The sequence below is a fragment of the Talpa occidentalis genome, unplaced genomic scaffold, assembly GCF_014898055.3.
Source record: "Talpa occidentalis isolate TD23 unplaced genomic scaffold, MPIMG_talOcc4v2.1 talOcc4.13, whole genome shotgun sequence".
In the NCBI taxonomy this organism is placed as follows: domain Eukaryota; kingdom Metazoa; phylum Chordata; class Mammalia; order Eulipotyphla; family Talpidae; genus Talpa; species Talpa occidentalis.
This window is the reverse complement of record NW_023601322.1, coordinates 36,558,002-36,571,013: the sequence shown is the minus strand read 5'-3', so window position 1 is coordinate 36,571,013 and position 13,012 is coordinate 36,558,002. Positions and strand designations below refer to the sequence as shown.

At 41.4% G+C, this 13,012-nt stretch overlaps 1 protein-coding gene across 1 annotated transcript in view; it reads left to right on the top strand.

Annotated features, from left to right (window-relative positions):
* TAF4B (TATA-box binding protein associated factor 4b) overlaps window positions 1-3,298 on the top strand; it is a 95,381-nt gene extending 92,083 nt beyond the window's left edge. Inside the window, exon 15 of the mRNA XM_054694121.1 lies at window positions 1,505-3,298. Coding sequence (XP_054550096.1) covers window positions 1,505-1,669 — 165 coding nt within the window. The 3' untranslated portion in view covers window positions 1,670-3,298. The remainder of the gene's footprint in view (window positions 1-1,504) is intronic.
* Window positions 3,299-13,012: the final 9,714 nt, after the last annotated feature.

Here is a 13,012-nt window from a genome sequence, read left to right as displayed (position 1 = left end):
GTATAGAGATACTGATATTCAGAAAACTAAATACAGCAGTTTTGGGTTCATTTTTTGAATGATATTTAGAACTCACATTGATCTCTTTTGAGACAGTACATTCAGCTCAGGAACTATTGTGGATAATTTGTGTTTTCCTATGTTCACTTCCAAACCCTAGAGGACACAGAAATAATAATCTCTATCATCAGAAAGCATATGATCTGGTGGGTATGTAGTGGTGATGGTGGCATATACAAATTACTATCATAATTTCCACAGTGAGAATTCTTTGCAGGGAGCACAAGGGCAAATAAACTCATTTATTATGGGTCTTAAAAGATGAATAGATTGGCCAAGAATGACCTTTTGCTAATCTGCCTATTGGGTAAAGTTAAGATGCTTTGTAAGGAACAAGGGGAAGTAAGGCTGGAGAGAAGCGAGGTGATTTGGTAAATAATACAGCATAGTGACTAAAAATACTCACTGAGTCCCAGCTCAGTTTTGTTGTATAACCTTGAGCAGGTCACTTTATCTAAGTTCAGTTTCTTCATTTGGTAAATGGGAACAGCACCCATATATCTTCTGATGATGTTGTATGAAAAGGAAGAGATAGTATGTAAAGAGCACGTAACATAGCTCTCAAAAGCTAACAGGTGGGCCTCCCCAGTGGCGCAGCGGTTGAGCGCTGGGTTGCAAAGCTGCCCGCAGCCTCTGCAGTGCTGGTTCAATCCCGGCTGCTCCCGGCCACCGGAGAAGGGTCCCACATGGTGCGCAGACCTCTCCTGCCACCTGCTGCACCCCTCAGCAGTGTACTTCGGTTCTTCTGCCTGCGCTGCTCCCCACTCTGGCTCTGGTGAATTCTCTCACCCTCCCATGCTTCTGACTGTACCCAGTGCTTGTATAAATAAATAAATAAATCTTAAAAAAAAAAAAAAAGCTAACAGGTGCTCAAGTAGCTAGCTACCCTGAACAGCCGCAAGCCATTGAAGATTTTTGAGCCATGAGTGGTTGGATCTGAACCTATCTAAGGCTTTTAATTTTTATAATTAACATAACAGAAGGCTATATAGATTTTTTTTTTTTAGGCTATATAGATTTAAAGTGTACAGTTTGAGAGGTTTTTTTTTTCCCCCAGTATACAAACGCCTATGAAATTACAACCACAAAGTATAGACCACATCCATCTCTGCCAAAAGTTTTATGTAAGACCTTTAAAGAAGAAAGTCTGGCCTATAGTATGCAACCAAAATGGAGTGTAGAGCCTGGAAGTAGAGAAATAAAAGCTTTGGCTATGGTCAGGTGAGAGAGAAAGAATGGTTGAGGTCAAAAACTAAAAGCGTTGTGGCTGTTGGCTTCCCCAAAGAGACTATGCTGTGGGGGAACAGGGTTGACCTTCGTCTTTATATCATCTCTGGTACCTGACCCAGAGACCAGAGGCTTGGGAGCTATTACATACTAAACTGACAGGTTTTCCCCTGATAGAAGAATGCCTGTTTTAAACTTCTCCCTTTATTCTGTTTAGGGCTTAAAAGATAACCTCGCTTCTGGAACAGCCAGCCTGCCAGCCGCCAAACAGTTGCTTCGTCCAAGAATCACAAGAATCTGCCTCAGGGACTTAATATTTTGCATGGAACAGGAAAGGGAGATGAAGTATTCACGAGCTCTATACCTTGCCCTTCTGAAGTGACCACTCCACTCTCCGTCCAGATCCTTGCTATTTACTGCCAAAGATGATGTGTAGAACAATCTTGCACTGTCCTGAAATTTCATTTTCTGGAAAATATTCACCATTATTGAAGACCGTTGTTTACAGTTATAAACTTTTACTGATTCTTACCTATACAGCCCAATGGGTTATTAATAACTGGAATTCAGCTTTGACTTCTGGAAATTGGTTATGAAATACATTTCACACAGAAGTAGGCATCTGCCTACCTTGCATTTAATTATACCAAGTTAAAGCCCTAGGTGTTAACTACCTGCTTCATTTGCCAAACTGTTAATAGGTGCGCTATCTTTCACCAGTGCAGCCTGCATTGAGATGCAGGAGAAAGATGAGATCACCCCTTCCAAAGGAATATGTATTTCATCCTTTACTGAAACCGCCTCAAAACATTAGGTTTTCTGGGCTGGAATCAAAAGTTGCTTAGCTAATTATAACGCGCCTCAACCTAGGACCTATTTTGACAGTGATTGACTGAGTCCTAGTGCTGTCAAAAATGGTACAAATAGAGATATTCTGTGTCTAGGTTGCTGTTCTCTGATTCATATTCCTATCTAGGTCTTCTGATACCAAGTAACGGGGCATGGGAGACCTTAAAATTGAAGCTGCTGATATATCTCATTGAAAAATGGAAAGGGTGAGAGTATTGGAAGCAACGATAGGGCATTGTGTTCAGATTGATAAAAGGAAAATGAAAATGGAATCATAAAGCAGGCAGTGTGCTGCCTGTCCCCAGTGGGGTGATGGTGGAATTGGAACTCCAGAGCAACTGGTACATGCTTTGTTGACAGGAAGAGGTAACAGCTCACCCAAAAAGGAGAATGTATCAAACATTTTCATATTACAGTATTTCAAAAGGAAGAAGCTTTTGTTTGTTTTGTGTATTGTTTTAAATATAAAGAAGCATAGTTTTGTAAAAAAAAAATTTTAGTTACTCTTAAGTTTTAAGCATCTTGTTGCATCTAAAAAATCCTAATTAATGATTAAACATTTTTAACAATAGGGAACCCATTTTGGATTCATACTCAAAAGGTAATGTCAGCATCTCACTCTTGGAGATCTTGGTTCTAAATATACTATGAGAAGCATGTTATATTTATTTATATATATATATATATATATATATATATACGCACACATATCTGAGAAGGAAGTTTTTGCAAAGCAAAACCTTTTTTTTTTTTTAATTCCACCTGTGAGGCATGTATCTGATAAAAATAATAGCTGTAGTTAGAAACATACAGAAAGAGTGAGTGACTACTCCAAGGTTTTAAAAAACAGGAAAGCTATGCTTCTTAAAATTCAGGGGTAAAAATACACCTCAAGTATGTTACTCTTCATCCTGTTCTTTCCACTGGGACTGTTACGGCCATGTTCTATACTAGAGTAAGTTTTAAATTGGCCACATTTTTTTTGTTTCAGCAAATTATGTAAAATGTTATATGTTTAAAAAGTGTATATGTTTAAAAAGTGCTTTAAGAAGAGCTGTATACCTAAAGTTGTTTTTGTATATTTAAATGCTTAGCTTTATTTTTTTTGTAAAGTGCAGCATACTCCCATATTTGTGTATGATCTTATTGATCAGATGTTTAAAATTATTTCAAATACTTCATTAAAATAATTATTTTATTATAAGAATACTTTGCTCAGTTATTGACTTTGAAAACTAATTAACATTTTACCAAATTACCTTTAGTAGTCAGCCCCTGAACCTAGGTGCTCAGGGGATCTCTCATGTGTCTGATTGTCTTATAGCATCAGTATTTGGGTTCTAGAACCTCACTTCAGATCAAGTTATAATATCACTTTCTTGGTAATAGTTATAAATTTGCATACTATTTGACCCACAGAGAAGCTAAGCATATTCATTACAAAAGCTATTCTTGGCCTATAAAGGTTTTCTTACTCTGGTATGTTTTTTTTCAAAATTTATTTTCAATGTACGTTTTTAAACTGTATCATGAAGTATAGCTCACACACACATACACACACCCCAAATAGTGTAGCCAAGGTATTCTGCTCAGTTTGCAAAATGGTGGCCTTGGGGTAGATTTGATCTATAAATGCATTCTTTGTGACTCACACAGTGTTGCTTTAATTCACAAAAATATACTTTTCCACTTCTTTTAAAAATTAGAAGTTCTGGAATCATTGCCTTTATAAGACAGTCCACTGGAGCCAACTAGTGGCTGTCTACTTCAGATATGGTAGCGGGGCATAAGTTTACCTTCCCTTGTCTGATTATTTTAAGCATTGAAGATTGTGAGCCTCTGCCTTCAATATTTATCTTTGGTGATGAACAATGAAAGGGAAAAAAATATCAGAAATTTTCCATTTACTTTTTAAAATAACTTTTGAGGCATATTTTACAAAATTCACCCATTTCTTCCATTTGCTTTTTTTTTTTAAAGATTATTTATGCACACAAGAGCTGGGGTGCAGGCCAGAGATGTGGAGGGTGAGAGGATTCACCAGAGACAAAGCAGGGAACAGAATAGGCAGACAGACTGAAATACACTGTTGAGGGGAGCAGCGGGCGAGACAGGAGAGGTCTGCTTCACCATGTGGGTTGCTCCCTGACCGGTCGGGGATCGAACTCCTGCTGCAGAGGCTGCAGGTTACTTCATAGTGCTGTGCGTAACCCCTTGTGCCGTCAGGGAGGCCCCTCTTCCATTTACTTTTAATGTGACTGCTTGACCTTTTAAAATGCTTCCTCCTAAAATCTTGTAAGATTCTTCCCTCTTAAAAAGAAGCAAATTTTATGTTGAACTTCATCTAGTTGAATGAACCAGTTTACAAAACTTCAACCTCAAGATTCAGTAATTCTGCAGCAAATAAAGTACATTGTGTCATGTTTATACATGACAACCACGAAGTTTCTTTGTTGTTTCTAGCATAATCTTTTCAGACACATTCCTATACCTTGATGAACTGACATGGCTAACTTTCTTAACATGAGGGCATGATTTATATCATATTTTTCTCTGACTTTTTAACTACTCATTAGGTTTCCATTTGCATTTTAGTTGTATTGCATTGGTGCATTAGCTTTTTCCATTGACGTTTCAGCAGTTGGAAAGAGTGGTCCTCTGTAGAATGTTTTTGTCACATTTTTTCTTTTGATAAACATTGAGAGTCTGCTGTACATGCAAGAAACTAAAAATATTCATTACTATATACTTGAACACTGATTTGGTGAAAGGAACAGAACAGATATGTAAAAGTAATTTTTTTTAAGATTTATTTTTATTTATACATATAAGAACTGGGGGTGAGAGCATTCACCAGAGACAGAGTGAGGAGCAGAACAGGTGGATGTACTGAAACACTGCTGAGGAGAGCAGGCAAGACAGGAGAGGTCTGTGCCATGTGGGTTTGGCCTGTGAACTCATGCTGCAGTGATTGCTAATAGCTTCATAGTGCTGAGACTTAACCCTTTGCTCCACCAGGAAGGCCCCCAAGAAAGTCATTTTAAAACTTAGTCGGTAAACCACAATGAGAACAATTTTAATGGCAACTCTTGTCCTTTAAGAATGTCTGGTTGATGTCTAATGCTCTCATTGTCTAACATATAAAAGTAGATAGTTGTGTACTTCCCTTTATTTACACATGGCAGCCTACTGATCTTATTCTTTGCCATTTTTCACAAGCCCATTTTTCTTAATTCAATTTATACTGTGTTCCAGGCCGCACCAGATAATAGCCTCTGAAACTGGGAGTTGGTAGCAAGTTGTAAATCTAAGGTCACTGCAGGCAGTTCAGGTTTTTATCATATTTCTTCAGTGATAGAATATTAAAAAGATCCTAAATATTTTTTTAAAGAAAATGTATTTTGCCCATTGCGGTTTTAAGAAGTCATCCCTGTCTACTTATGGATTTACTCAATAACTAGATAAACAGTTGACAGAAGCTTGAGGAAAAGCCCTTAGAAGTCCACATATACTCTAGGGAGAATCCTGCAGAAAAGTCTATCAAATGCAGTCTATAAAGGTCAGAAGAAAACAAGCTTTGCCTCAGTGCATAGGAGCAATCCTCTACCACATCCTCAGATTTGTTTTCATGACAGTGTCTTCAGTTATTTCAAAGGAGAACTCAAATCTCAGGCCCCAAGAGTAAGTTCTACGCAGTTTTTTTGAAAACCTCAGAGGTGGGCCTCCCTGGTGGTGCAGGGGTTAAAGTCTCAGTGCTATCAAGCTATCAGCAGCCACTGTGGCATGAGTTCGATCCCCAGCCAGAGAGCTAACCCACAGGGCTCAGCAGACCTCCTGTCTTGCCCACTGCTCCCCTCAGCAGTGTATTTCAATAGATCTGCCTGTTCTGCTCCCACTCTGTCTCTGGTGAATCCTCTCACCTGCTTATACTCCAGTTCTTATATTTTCAAATAAATAAATCTTAAAAAAAAAAAAAAAAAAGAGAACCTCGGAGGTAAGCATGGGGATAAGGACAGAAATATCAAATCAAGCAAAATGACAGGATGTGGCATTCTTTTATTTGGTGAAATCTTCTGAGGTTACCGCTGACACGAGCTGTTAAGGAACAGGCCAGGTTACAAAGATGAATGTAGAAAGAGGATGTCAATGTGTCTAATGTACCACATTTAGGTATAAATCCACCTAGAATGAAGTCTCTTAATTGCATCCTAACATAATTGATATTGCTGAGGCTGTCTAAAAGTTATCTAGTCCAACAAGCCACCTAATAACCCTTCAGTATTCCTTCAACCTCCTCTACGAAAACTTCTGGTAGTGGGTACCTTACTACCTCATAGAAGTCATACTTAAACTATATTATTATGTCTATGTTCTCTCTTTGATTTGAAATCTGCCTTCTTAAAATTTAAAATTTGGGACTGACTTTTATTCTCCAAATTTCCTTAACAGCAACAATTTGTTGAGCACCGACTGATTAAGCATTCTCCTTGCCCCATTTGAATCAACCCTCATAGCAGCCTTATGTCAGAAAGTGGCCAAGATCTGTCTTCACTCCCGGATGCTCAATGAGACCATGTCTCTGACCCTCCCTGTAGTTAAATGTGGCCATGTTCCTGAGGTCTGATCAATGACATGTAGAGAGAAATGATTGTAACATTTCAGGGCTGGCTTGTGACAACCAGCTGTGCATGATTTTCTTTGCTCTTTCCCTTTCCACAGAGACCTCAGAAGTCTAAGGTAAAGATGGCAGAGCCACAGATGGGAGGAGCCCTGGGTCCCTGAATCATAGCTTAGAACATAGCCTGCGAGGGCCTCTTTGGTGGTGCAGGCGGTTGAGCGCAGCACTGTGAAACTGTCCGCAGCCTCTGCAGCATAGGTTCGATCCCGGCTGGCCAGGGAGATACCCACATGGCAGCAGACCTCTCCTGTCTCACCAGCTGCTCCCCTCAGCAGTTTATTTCAGTAGATCTGCTTGTTCTGTTCTCCGCTATGTCTCTGGTGAATCCTCTCCCCCCCCCCCAATCTGACCTGTACCCCGGTTCTTGTATGCATAAATAAAATAAATAAATCTTTAAAAAAAAAAAGAACATAGCCTGTGAATCAAGGACACTCATTTGAGACTATACATAAATGGGAAATAAACATTGATTGTGAAAATCACTAACACAATATGCCTGTTACAACTCTTAATATAGCTGCATTAACCATTCCAGGTGCGTACTGATATATTATTTCTATTTTACTCATAAGATCACTGATATGTCAAGAGATTGGCAGAAGTCAGAGAGAAAATAGTAGAGTCGACATTTGAACCTAGATCTGTTCAATCCCAGAGCCTGTACTCTTGATCCCTACAATAAGCTGGGATTTTGGGTTTTTTTTGTTTTGGTTTTGATTGTTTTTTAGTACTTCGGAACTCATCTCTACTCCCTGTAATAGCACCTTTTTTTTTTTTAAAGATTTATTTTTATTTATTTATGCATACAAGAACTGGGATGTAGGCCAGAGGAACACGAGTGGAGAAGATTCACCAGAGACAGAGTGGGAAGCAATACAGGCAGATCTACTGAAATACACTGCTGAGAGGAGCAGCAGGCGAGACAGGAGAGGTCTGCTGTGGCATGTGGGTAGCTCCCTGGCTGGGCATGGAACTCATGTTGCAGTGGCTGATGATAGCTTAATAGTGCTGACACTTAACCCCTTGCGCCACCAGGGAGGCCCAGTGATAGCACTTGAACTGTCTAAAATTCACCATCCTGGACCTCCCCTGGTGGCGCAGCAGTTGAGCGCTGGGCTGCAAAGCTGCCCGCAGCCTCTGCAGCGCAGATTCGATCTCTGGCTGCCTAATGAGGATCCCACATGGTGCACAGACCTCTCCTGCCGCCTGCTGCTCCCCTCCTCTCAGCAGTGTATTTCATCAGTCTGGCTGTTTTGTTCCCTGCTCTGGCTCTGGTGAATTCTCTAACCTTCCCGCACTTCTGACTGTACCCAGTGCTTGTATAAATAAATAAATAAATAAATAAATAAATAAATAAATAAATCTTTAAAATTAAAATAAAATTCACCATCCACTTTCTTCCTAACACTTGGTATTCTCTTCTCCTTATTGAAAGGACCAGTTCTTTTACTTCTCACAATGTAGATTCTAGATTCTCAGTATTTTAATTGTTCTCTTGGTAAAACCCACATTAACATATGGTGGTGACCATAATGTAGTATGTATACAGACATCGAAATACAATGGTGTATACCTAAAATTTATATAATGTTATAAGACAATGATACTTCAATAAAAATTACAAAAAATACATAAGTTAATAAAAGATCAGTTACTCTCAAAAATAAATAAAAATAAACCATGGTTCTCTGTGCTAAATGCAACACAGAGATGGGAGCAGGGAGGATTGTAGGTCCGTCACTGCCGAGGTCAGAGTTCTTTGCTGCTGTTGGTGCAAAGTCAGACCGTGGTGGCGGAAGCCTGTGGTTACCTAAACACCCCAGTGTTTTCCAGTCTTGCTCTTCAGAGTGGCCATTGAATCAATAGCATTGGCATCACGGAAGCAATTGTTAAAGACACAGGGTCTCAAACACCACTTCAGACCAACTGAATCAGAACCTGCATCTTAGCAAGAAGCCCAGGTGAATCTTGCACTCACTCAAGGTTGAGAAGCACTTCTCTAACTGATCAATGGCCTTAGTGATCCCACAGGGAAAACATTCTATGCATCCTGTTATGCTTCCTTTTGTAGGTTTTGGCCTGCTATTCTAACCAGTCACAATTATTTACATCTTGACTCTCTCACTTATTGAGGATATTCCTGTTCAAGTTATTTACTTAACTATGCTATTTATTATCCCTTGCAGCTTACTACTAGCTTTTTTAACTCTGGTTTTGTTCTCCATTTAGTGCCTCCCTGTGTATTTTCATACCTGGGCACCATTCTCTGTGCCACATTCAAACCACTTAAGGGAGAGGAAGTGGTTGGCTCTATTAAATACTTTTCCTTTTAGATATTCATATCTTTTGGATGGTGATTTTGTGCTAAACTATGACAGGGGCAGCTGGCCCACCTATAGATGGCTACTCTGGAGCTGGTCCCCAACACAGATTACTCAGGCCAGCACAGCAGCACCCATACCTGGTGTCTGCAGTGTTGTTGAGGCTTTAGCCAATCAATGTCCCTTGTGGAAATGAACCTGGACTTGTGAGTTTGACAGCCTGGCATCTGGGCATATGCTAGGGTTGCCTAGTAAAATAATTACCCCTAATCCCCAATGACAAAGTCTTAGTTTTGTCTCTTCCTTTCAGGTCTACAGTTTTCTTGCTTGTAAGTTGGATACATTTTAATTTACCCCACTATTTTGTTTCAACACATAGTACTGGGGTCTCCCTGGTGGCCTAGGGGTTAAGTCTCAGTGCTATCACCCCTACAGTCTGAGTTTGATCCCCGGCCAGGGAGCTAACTCACATGGGCCAGCAGACCTCTCCTGTCTTTCCTGCTGCTCCTCTCAGCAGAGTATTTCAGTCAGTCCTCCTGTTCTGTTCCCCTCTCTGTCTCTGGTGAATCCTCTCACCCCACCCCCACACCCCCCACCTCTGGTCTACTTCCCAGTTCTATGCAAAAATAAATAAAAATTTAAAAATCACTACATAGTACTGCTGTCTTATTTGTGGATTTCTTGTGTTCATTGGTTTTTCCATGCATCCAGCATATGCTGGGTATCTATAGTATACCAGGCACTGCCTTTCCTACAGTGAGATTCCAAGATGAAGACGCATGTTCTGCTTGAGGAGTTCACCATGAAGCAGATTAGACATACAGGCAAGCAGGTGGTTGTAACACTAATGAGGGCTCAGAGAGAATTGAGGATGTAGGAGTCACAAGACCAGACCAGAGGTGGGGGTAGAAATGATTAGCATAGGGCTTCCTTGGTGGCACAAGGGGTTAAGACAGCACTATGAAGCTGTTGGTAGCCACTGCAGCATGAGTTCGATCCCTGGCCAGGGAGTTAACCCAGTTCTTGTATGAATAAATAATTCTTTAAAAAAAAAAAAAAGCAATGATTAGCATAGTTGTTAAACCAGCTATAGAAATGAAAAATCCTTAGTGCCAACTGCTGTAGCAAGTATCCCACTGCTACAGAAGTATTGATACAGACCAGAGTTGGGGATATGGAGATGGAAGGCCACTCTTCCACAAAAGAGTGAGCCCCTCCCCAAAGGAAGAACACTGTATCAGTACAATTCCTGCGGTGGCAAGAGGCATCTCTCCAGCTCACTGGATCTATGCAGGTGCCTTTCTTTTTCTCTCTCCCTTTCCTAATGAACCTATCCTCTTAAAATGCAATCTTTGCTTGCCTTTTTTTGTCTGTGCAAATGCCTTTGTCTCCCAGGAAAACTTGCCATTTGCTGCTGAAACAGGAACTCTGTGGAAACTTTCCTAGAAAGAAGATAAGGAATCAGTTCATTGGAACCAAAACCTCATCAAAACAACATCAGCACCACGTGGCAAGCGTGTAGATTAAACTACATGCTATGGGAGGTCTTTTGTTGTTTGCATCAACTTCCACTTCTCTCTATCTTTTCTTTCAGTTTCTTTTTCTTCTTGAAAAAAAAAATCAAAACACTAAGGGATAGAAACATATTGATTTATTTTGTCAATGATCCATGGTATCTGAAAAACTCTCACCCCCATAAACAACAATGGGGGTGAGAAACCTGTCACCAAGTAACTGAGTGGGATGTACTGAGTGCTGTAACAGGGTGTCTAGACCCCATGGATAGAGAGAAGAAGGACCTATTCTGGAAGAACGGGGCTAGGGAACCTTTATACTGAGGTTAAGAATAGATAGGAGTTATCTAGGCTGAGGAAGAAGGTTGCCCAGGCTGGAGCATGTAAGATGGAAAGCGCAGATTGACAGCTTTTGTAAAACAAGTTAAGAAGTACAGTAGTTAACTAAACTGCATTGGTCGCATAGGTCATGTATCCCAAACTCCCTTGACACTGGAGTCATTTATTTATTTATTTATTTATTTTAGATTTATTTATGCATACAAGAACTGAGGTATAGGCCAGAGGTGTGGGAGGTGAGAGGATTCACTAGAGACACAGAAGGGAACAGAACAGGCAGATAGACTGAAGTACACTGCTGAGGGGAGGAGCGGGTGAGTCAGGAAGGGTCTGCTGAGCCATGTGGGTAGCTCCATGTCCAGGGATCAAACTTGCACTGCAGAGGCTGCAGACAACTTCACAGTGCTGCTCTCAACTCCTTGCACCACCAGGGAGGCCCTGGGGTCCTTTAACTTATATTATGTTGGGCCTCCCTGGTGGCGCAAGGGGTTAAGTGAAGCAATCTGCAACTACTGCAGCACGAGTTCGATCCCAAGCCAAGGAGGTGACCCACATGGTGCAGCAGACCTCTCCCGACTCACCTGCTGCTCCTCTCAGCAGTGTATTTCAGTCAATCTATCTCTTCTGTTCCCCACTCTGTCTCTGGTGAATCCTCTCACCCCCTACACCTCTGGCATGTACCCCAGTTCTTGTATGTATAAATAAATAAATCTTTTTTAAATAAATAAATAAATAAAAATGAATTATGATATGTTGTTGGTACACCCACAGGCACTAATGAGAGGCAAGGTCTACTTGAATTTAAGTATGATAGAGCCTCAGTTTTCTCATAGTCTTCATTTTTGCTCACTGTGTGCGCACACACACACACATACACACACCCCTCCATGCATGGCTTCAACCTTTCATATGTTGCAAAATAAATGATAAGACATCTTTTCGTGGCCCTGCCTGTCTCCTGGGCACCAACACTGAGAGAAGTTAGGTTATTGCAGTAGCCTAAGGCAGTAGTTGAAGGGCCCCCTCTGGAGGCCTGTTTTGTTAGGCTCTGGGGGTTCTTTCCAGAGGCTCTTCCACCCAGCCCCCACCTCCTCCTCCTCCTTAATGGGACTGGTCGGGTGGGAGAGGGTGGGATTGTTATGGTTGTCCTCACACATGAGGTTGGTCCACTAAGGCTGCCCTTGCCTGGTGAGAACAAAAAAAAAAAAGGAAAGCCCCTTCATGGCAACCTCACTTAGAGAAAACCATATCTGGTAGAGGCTTGAAGGCTGAAGGCAGACCTGTGGTTCCTGCTGGATTGAGAGGCTCAGTACCAGCAGAGGCCCCCACCCAGGCGCTAGGCACCTGGAACATTTCCTAGCTGCTTGCCAGATAGCTTGAGCCTGGGGGAGGAAGGGCCTACAGAAGCCAGAAACCATAATTAAGTAGGCACTTTGTCATCTTTTTTTAGCTCTTCTAGAATGTAGATTGTGGAAATCAGCAGGAGTCAAACCGGCTAGGCAGGGCTTGATGGTTATTTTTCTGACTGTTGGTGGCAGCACAGGCCACCTTTGAGTGACAGGCACGGTCCTCTAGACTTCCTGAGAGGGGGTAAGTGAGTCCTCTGGGTGCAGAACCCTTTCTTTTAAATTGCCTTCTGGAAGCCACAGCCAGCAGGTTAGCTTTGCCGTTTAAGGCACCAGCCCTGGTTAAGCATTTTCAAATGAGTTCTGTAGTACCAAGACTCCCCCTGGCTTCCTAGGAATCTGCCCAAGGGTCTCTCAGCAAAATGCAGCTCTCCTCTCCTCCTGCCTCTTCTCCCACTGGGAATGACTTCCTGGTCATTCCTCCCTCACGAGAATAAATAGTGTCCCTCATACTGGAAAACAGAGGAGAGAAGCTTGGTGTTTTCCACTCCCCTCACCTTGTTTTTTCTGGGAGCAGGGCCTCAGGCTCTGAAATCAAGATGAGTAAACCTGTTTTATTTCCAGACCCCTCTGTTAGTCACTTCTTCTACTCAGAAACCAACTGAAGGCTTAGTCATC